The sequence below is a fragment of the Chiloscyllium punctatum genome, chromosome 11, assembly GCF_047496795.1.
Source record: "Chiloscyllium punctatum isolate Juve2018m chromosome 11, sChiPun1.3, whole genome shotgun sequence".
Classification (NCBI taxonomy): domain Eukaryota; kingdom Metazoa; phylum Chordata; class Chondrichthyes; order Orectolobiformes; family Hemiscylliidae; genus Chiloscyllium; species Chiloscyllium punctatum.
Window position 1 is genome coordinate 2,742,539 of NC_092749.1, and position 8,186 is coordinate 2,750,724.

The window sequence follows — 8,186 nt, forward strand, 5'->3', positions numbered from 1 at the left end:
GGATTTAAAATGTGAATTCAGGCTGTTTTCAGAAGCAACAAAATAAATGTAGATTTTTATTAACCACGAAATGGCTTTTCAATTTAAAATAACATCACAAAATAACTTTAGAATTTCTTTGACACTGTGAACATGAGCTGATGCTTTGTTGAGTTTGTTGTATTTAGAGATAAGAGAAAACAATGCAGTTTTCATCATATGAATCATAAGACAGTGATTTAGTTTTCGAACTAACCTTGAACTACAAGCATGGGGTGATTTTGTGCATCAAACAATCTATTTTTCAGGAAATGTCACTGGATTAGCCTGATGTCAATCAGGTCACCTTATTACATTTGATTGGCCTTTTCTTGTAACTAAGGCTGTACTGTCTCTTAAAAACATATAAACAATGTGTAATTTTCTAACGTAATTGCGCCATTTCTCCACGGAATACAGAAGCTTTTCACCTCCGTGTTACTGGACAATGAAATGAAGATCTAGAATACCAGGCGGGACTTCTTGGTCTCAAGATTGGTCAAAAGGAGTACGGTCTACTTAAAGCAAGGTTACCAGTTTAATAAATTAAGGCAGCGGGCACAGACTTGACCAGCAACACTGAGGTTAAATCTCCCACTATCCTGAAGATTACCATTAACCAGAAACTCACCTGGACTCACCACATAAACACAGTAGCGACAAGAGCAGGTCAGACACTGGGAACCTGTGGTGAGCAGCTCCTATCCTGATACCCCAAAGCCTGCCCACCATCTACAAGGTACAAGTCAGGAGGGTGATGGAACAATCCCCACTTGCCTCGATGGGGGCAGCTCCAAAAACACTCAAGAACTTTTTGACACCACCCAGGACAAAGCAGCCCTCTTAATTGGTACCACATCCACAAATTTCCCCTCCCTCCACCACCCACACTCAGTAACACCAGTGTGTACTATCTACAAAATACTCTGCAGAAATTCACCCAAGATCCTCAGAGAGCACCTTCCAAACCCACAACCACTTCCATCTGGAAGGACAAGGGCAGCAGAAGGAGAGGATCTAGTTGTTGTTCGTACTGGAACAAACAACATGGTCAAACAAGGAAAGAGGACATGTTCAGGGATTATCAGGAGTTAGGAACCGAATTAAGGAAGAGGTCCTCAAGGGTTATAATCTCTGGATGACTGCCCGAGCTACATGCAAATTGGCTTTAGGAGATGAGAATAAGGGGAGTAAACACGTGGCTGAGAGAATGGTGTGAGAATGAGGGGTTCCATTTCATGGGGCATTGGCATCAGGATTGGAACTGGGGGGGTCAACACCAATGGGAGGGTGTCCACCTGAACTGAGCTGGCATCAGTGTTCTCATGAAGAGGGTAAATAGGGGGTCAACAGGACTTGAATCTAGAGGGGAGGAAGGGGGGAAGGGAAGGGTAAACCTTACCCCAGTGTGAAACAAAGCAGCAGGTTAACATCTGCAGGGGTGCATTCAACTGTGTGGAACAATATGAAAGAAATGACAGGGAAGGTGAACTCAGGAGAAGTTATTCAAATCTCCAGCACAGACGCAACTAGGAGAGCGTGTTTGGAAAGGGTTAGCAATCAGACTTCAAACACACTGGACAAACCAATGACAGTGAGAACAGGGACAGTTAATACAGGACTGAAGAGCCCGGGTGTCCTTGGAGAAGGGGCACGCGGGTGTCCACTGACACCCTGGAGTTGTGACTGGCCACTTGAGTGTTTCCTTCCCTTTGGAGACTGGATCATTTTGTGACTGTGACCGTGCGAGGACTGTTCCTGTTGCTGCTTGGGGCCTGCCTCCCTGCTGCTGCCTGGGACTTTGGAGAGGCCTGCCTCTGCTGCTGCTGCCTGAGGCCTGCCTCTGCCTTCGCTGCCTGGGACTCGCCTTGGGGCCCCTCCCCAAGACCTCCATCTCCACCGCTGCTGCTGTTGTCTGAGGCCTGCCTTTCACCACCGCTGCCTGGGACTCGATTTTGGGGGCTGGAACAAGAAGAAAAAAAAAAAAAAAAAATACAGGACTGAAGGGTTGACATCTGAATGCAGGCAGTGTAAGGAATAAGGTAAATGGGCTTGGGGCACAGATCGAAATTGGCAGGAATGACAGGGTGGGCATCACGGAGACATGGCTGCAAGGGGATCAGGATTGGGAGCTGAATATTCAAGGACATACATCCCATCAAAAAGATAACCAGGTGGGCAGAGGGGGGTGGGGTCGCTTTATTAATAAGAAATGAAACTCAATCAATAGTAAGAAACTATGCCAGGAGAGATGGTGTGGAATCTGTGTGGGGAGCATTGAGGAACTACAAAGGTGAACACCCCATAACTGGAGTTATGGACAGGTCTCCAAACAGTGATCAGGGGCAAGGGTGCAAGATACACCAGGAGATAGAAAAGATGTGCAGGAAAAGCAAAGTTACAGTGATCCCAGGGGTTTCAATATACAGGGGGAATGGGAAAAACAGGCTGGTCGTGGATTGCAACAAAAGGAATGTGTGGAATGTCTGCGAGACAGCTTTTTGGAGCAGCTTGTGGTGGAGCCCACTAGGGACCAGGCAATACTGGGTTTAGTGTTGTACAATGAGACCGGCTTGGAAAGGCAGGTTAAAGTGAAGGAAACTTTAGGAGGCAGTGATCATAATATGATGGGATTTACTCTGCAGTTCGAGAGGGAGAAGATACAACTGGAGGTAATGGTATTACAGCTGAATAAAGGCAACTACAGAGGCATGAGGGTGGAGCTGGGGAGAATTGACTGGGAGAGGAGCCCAGCAGGAAAGACAGTGGGACAGCAATGGCAGGAGTTCCTGGGAGGAATTCAGGAGACACAGCAGAGAGAGATTCATCCTGAGGGAAAAGGAAACATGGTCCAGGGAGGGTGAAGCAACCATGGCTGACCAGGGAAGTCAGGGATAGGATCAAAGCAAAAGAGAAAACATCTAATGTAGTGAAGGGCAGTGTGAAACCGGAGGATTGGGAAGCTCACAAAGATCAACAGAGGGAAACAAGAAATGAAATAAGGAGGGGAATGATTCAATATGAGGGTAAGCTCGCCAGTAATATAAAGGAAGACTAGAAGAGTTTCCTTAGATATATAAAGGGCAAAAGTGAGGCAAAAGTGGACATTGGGCTGCTGGAAAATGATGCTGGAGAGATAGTAGTGGGGAACAAGGCAATGGCTGAGGAGCTGAATAATTATTTTGTGTCAGTCTTCGTGGTGGAAGACCCGAGTAATATCCCAAAAAAATCAAGAGAGTGAGGGAGCAGAGCTGAATATGGTGGCCATCACTAAGGAGAAGGTGCTGGGAATACTGAACAAAGATCAGAAAAATTCACCAAAGGTCATCAGACAGCACCTTCCAAGCCCATGACCACTTCCATTGAGAAGGACAAGGGCAGCAGATACATAGGAACACCACCCCCTTGCAAATTCCCTCCAAGCCACTCCCCATCCCGACTTGGAAATATATCACCGTTCCGTCACTCTCAATGGGTCAGAATCCTGGAATTTCCTCCCCAAGGGCATTGTGTGTCTACCCACAGAATATGGACTGCAGCGGTTCAAGAAGGCTGCTCACCCCCACCTTCACAAGGGACAACTAGGGACGGGGAATAAATGCTGGACCCAGCCAGTGACCTTCATGGCCCTTGGAAATAAAGCACATTGTTGTGGTTCTGGAGATCCATACAGGTTCGACCAATATATTTCCTTCTTTCAATGACACAAGTGATCCAGATGGGAGTGTACAACAGCAATAACACTTTTGTGGTCATCCTTAGACCTCTCATTCCAGATTTTTATAGATTGGAATTCCACAACCTGAGGTTTGAACTCAGATTCATGGGTGTCTGGATTAGGAATCTACTGATGATACCAGGACACCTTGCCCAGTGTAACAGGATGTTAATGTGACAGGAACCCAGTGATGGAACGATGTCTCCGTGACCACTCCTGACCCTGCCTGATCCTCACACACTCAGTAATACAGGATGTATCATCTCGAGGAGTAATATGGACCACGACTCATTTTAACTCCAACCTAAGGGCAGCTGCAGGCCTATGATTGAGCATTGGTATTTCAAAGATTTCGAAAGAGTCTGTTAACACCTTTCTTCCCTTTAATAGTTCCTTCCTCTTCCTGCAGTTCTGTGAAAACACAGAAACATTGCACCATCGGCTCTGACTCTGCCTCTGCTACATTTGTTGGTGAGATTTCTCTCTTGTGAAGTGCAGCAGCTAGACTGACAGGATTGTTACCCTGGAATGATGTGCAGAGTGCTCTGGGTGATAGTGCTGTTCCTCTGTGTCGCTCTGGGTGAGTATGGGCTTCAGTTTAGAGAGGGAGCTGTGATGGGTCTAGTTCATTACCAACGCGAAGCCACAGATGTACAGCAGGAACTGGGCGTTTATCAGGCAGTTAATTCCAGTATCTGTTCAATCTGGTTCAACCATTCCCTGTTTGTGCTGTTTATCCAAGAGTGGCATTCAGACCTGACCTTTATTCGAAATGCTTCAGTCTCAACTCACAGGGTTTATTGTGGCCCCTTTGTCAAATTATTACTTGGTTATTATTCAACTGTGGGATGTGGGAGTCGCTGACTGGGCCAGAATTTGTTGCCCGTCCCTAGTTGCCCCTTGAGAAGGTGGGGGTGAGCTGCCTTCTTGTCCCGCTGCAGTCCATGTGCTGTGGGTAGACCCACAATGCCCTTAGGGAGGGAATTCCAGGATTCTGACTCAGTAACAGTGAAGGAACGGTGATATATTTCCAAATCGGGATGGGGAGTGGAGGGGAACTTGCAGGGAGTGGTGGTCCCATGTATCTGCTGCCCTTGTCCCATGTATCTGCTGCCCTTGTCCCATGTATCTGCTGCCCTTGTCTCATGTATCTGCTGCCCTTGTCCCTTGTATCTGCTGCCCTTGTCCCATGTATCTGCTGCCCTTGTCCCATGTATCTGCTGCCCTTGACCCTTGTATCTGCTGCCCTTGTCCCATGAATCTGCTGTCCTTGTCCCTTGTATCTGCTGCCCTTGTCCCATGTATCTGCTGCCCTTGTCCCATGTATCTGCTGCCCTTGTCCCATGAATCTGCTGCCCTTGTCCCATGTATCTGCTGCCCTTGTCCCATGAATCTGCTGCCCTTCTCCCTTGTATCTGCTGCCCTTGTCCCATGTATCTGCTGCACTTGTCCCTTGTATCTGCTGCCCTTCTCCCTTGTATCTGCTGCCCTTGTCCCATGTATCTGCTGCACTTGTCCCTTGTATCTGCTGCCCTTGTCCCTTGTATCTGCTGCCCTTGTCCCTTGTATCTGCTGCCCTTGTCCCATGTATCTGCTGCCCTTGTCCCATGTATCTGCTGTCCTTGTCCCATGTATCTGCTGCCCTTGTCCTTCTCGATGGAAGTGACCGTGGGATTGGAAGGTGAGTCATGAACGATGGTTAGGACTCAGCTGTCAGACAATCCCACAGTTGATGTGGGTTGTTCCTTCCTGGCAGAGGGTTGAGCAGATCAATCAGGCACAATCTCCACTTTCTGAACCCACAGTGAGTGCAGTAGGAACAGGGCGGCTACTGACAGTCAATGGGTCACTGTGGGACCACCCAGGAGACTAAAACTGGATCCAGGGTGATTCCTCACACACCATCACTGGAACTGATATTCTGTCTTTTATCTCAGCCCTTTGTGTGATCTGAGTGGGCACCAACTGGCTATCACATTTTCCAACTGCTCAATCAATACTTCACTTAAAAAGCAACAGCAAAGGTCTTTGAAGCTTCCTCAGGATGTGAATGGTGCTATTTAAATGCAATGTATTGTGGAGACTGGTATTGATGGTCAGTTCCAGTATTGCCCACAATTGTAAACAGATGTGTTTGTGACAGGTTAGTGTGGAGTGGGTCCAGCAATGTCCTCTGTCTCTCACTTTCTCTCTTCATAAAGGTGATTCTGAAAGACAGGATTGATATGTATTTGGAGAGGCAAGGAATGATTAGGGATAGGGTGAGGGAAATCGCTTCTCACAAACTTGGTTGAGTGTTTTGAGGAAGTATTGAACATGGAACATTCCAGCGCAGTACAGGCCCTTCAGCCTTCAATGTCACACCAACCTGTGAATCCAATCTGAAGCCCGTCTAACCCTCACTATTCCATGTTCATCCATATATTTATCCAATGACCATTTAAATGCCCTTCAAGTTGGCGAGTCTACGACTGCTGCAGGTCGGCTGTTCCACACCCCGACTACTCTCTGAGGAAAGAAACTCCCTCTGACATCTGTCCTATATCTATCACCCCTCAATTTAAAGCTATGTCCCCTCGTGCTCGCCATCACCATCCGAGGAAAAAGGCTCTCCCTGTCCACCCTGTCTAACCCTCTGATTGTCTTATATGTCTCTATTAAGTCACATCTGAACTTTCTTCTCTCGAATGAAAACAGCCTCAAGTCCCTCAGCCTTTCCTCCTAAGACCTTCCCTCCATACCAGGCAGATCCCAGTAAATCTCCTCTGCACCCTTTCCAAAGCTTCCACATCCTTCCTATAATGCGGTGACCAGAACTGTACACAATACTCCAAGTACAGCCGCACCACAGTTTTGTACAGCTGCAGTATGATCTCATGGTTCCAGAACTCAATCCCTCTACCAATAAAAGCTAAAACACCGAACGCCTTCTTAACAATCTTATCAATCTGGGTGGCAACTTTCAGTGATCTGTGTACCTGGACACCAAGATCTCTCTGCTCATCCACATTACCAAGAACCTTACCATTAACCCAGTACTCTGTATTCCTGTTGGTCCTTCCAAAGTGAATCATCTCACACTTTTCCACATTAAACTCTATTTGCCACCTCTCAGCCCAGCTCTGCAGCTTATCTATGTACCTCTGTAACCTACACCATCCTTCCTCACTATCCACAACTCCGCTGACTTTAGTATAATCTGCAAATTTACTAACACATCCTTCCCTGCCCTCATCCAGATCATTTATAAAAATGACAAACAGCTGTGGCCCCAAAACAGATCCTTGTGGGACCCCATGAGACCCTGAACTCCAGGATGAACATTTCCCATCAACCACCACCCTCTGTCATCTTTCAGCTAGCCAATTTCTGGTCCAAATCACTAAATCACACCCCCATCCCATGCCTCCGTATTTTGTGCAATAGCCTACCATGGGGAACCTTATCAAACACCTTACTGAAATCCATATCAAACACTTTACCCTCATCCACCTGTTTGGTCACCTTCTCAAAGGACTCAATAAGGTTTGTGAGGCACAACATTCTCTTCCCAAAACCGTGTTGACCATTCCTAATCAACTTCTTCCTCTCTTGATGATTATAAATCCGATCTTTTATAATCCTTTCCAACACCTTACCTACAACCGAAGTAAAGCTCACTGGTCTATTATTATCAGGGTTGTCTCTCCTCCCCTTCTTAAACAAGGGAATAACATTTGCTATCCTCCAGTCTTCTGTCAATATTCCTGTCGACAATGATGACATAAAGATCAAAGCCAAAGGCTCAGCAATCACCTCCATGGCTTCCCAGAGAATCCGATGATAAATCCCATCCGGCCCAGGGAATTTATCTATTTTCACACTTCCCAGAGTTTCTAACACCTTCCCCTTGTGAACCTCAATCCCATCTCGTCTAATAGCCTGGATCTCAGGACTCTTCTCAATAATATTGTCTTTTTCCAGTGTAAATACTGATGAAAAATATTCATTTAACGTTTCCCCTATCTCCACTGACTCCATGCACACCTTCCTATTTCTAATCTTACTTTAGTCTTTCTTTAATTCCTGATATGCCTGTAGAAAGCTTTAGGGTTTTCCTTGATCCTCTCCGCCAATGACTTCTCAAGACCCTTCCTGGCTTTCCTTAGCTCTCTCTTTAGGTCTTTCCTGGCTAACTTGTAACTCTCAAGTGCCCGAACTGAGCCATCACATCTCACCCAAGTCGCCTTCTTCTTGACAAGAGATTCAACTTCCTCAGTAACCCCCCCCCAACTCCCTCACTCGACCACTTCCTTCCTGCCTGACAGATACATGCTTATCAAGGACACGCAGTAGCTTGAATAAGTTCCACATTTCTATTGTGCCTGTCCCCTGCAGTTTCCTTCCCCATCCCATGCATCCTAAATCTTGCCCTAATCACATTGTAATTGTCTTTCCCCCAGCTATAACT

The 8,186-nt window shown here is 46.6% G+C and overlaps 1 protein-coding gene across 2 annotated transcripts in view; it reads left to right on the forward strand.

Annotated features, from left to right (window-relative positions):
* Window positions 1-4,216: 4,216 nt before the first annotated feature.
* Window positions 4,217-8,186, forward strand: part of LOC140482678 (uncharacterized) — a 74,109-nt gene continuing 70,139 nt past the window's right edge. For both annotated transcript variants that reach the window (XM_072580190.1, XM_072580189.1), the window contains exon 1: window positions 4,217-4,316. In XM_072580190.1, the coding sequence (XP_072436291.1) occupies window positions 4,265-4,316 (52 nt within the window). In that variant the 5' untranslated portion in view covers window positions 4,217-4,264. The remainder of the gene's footprint in view (window positions 4,317-8,186) is intronic.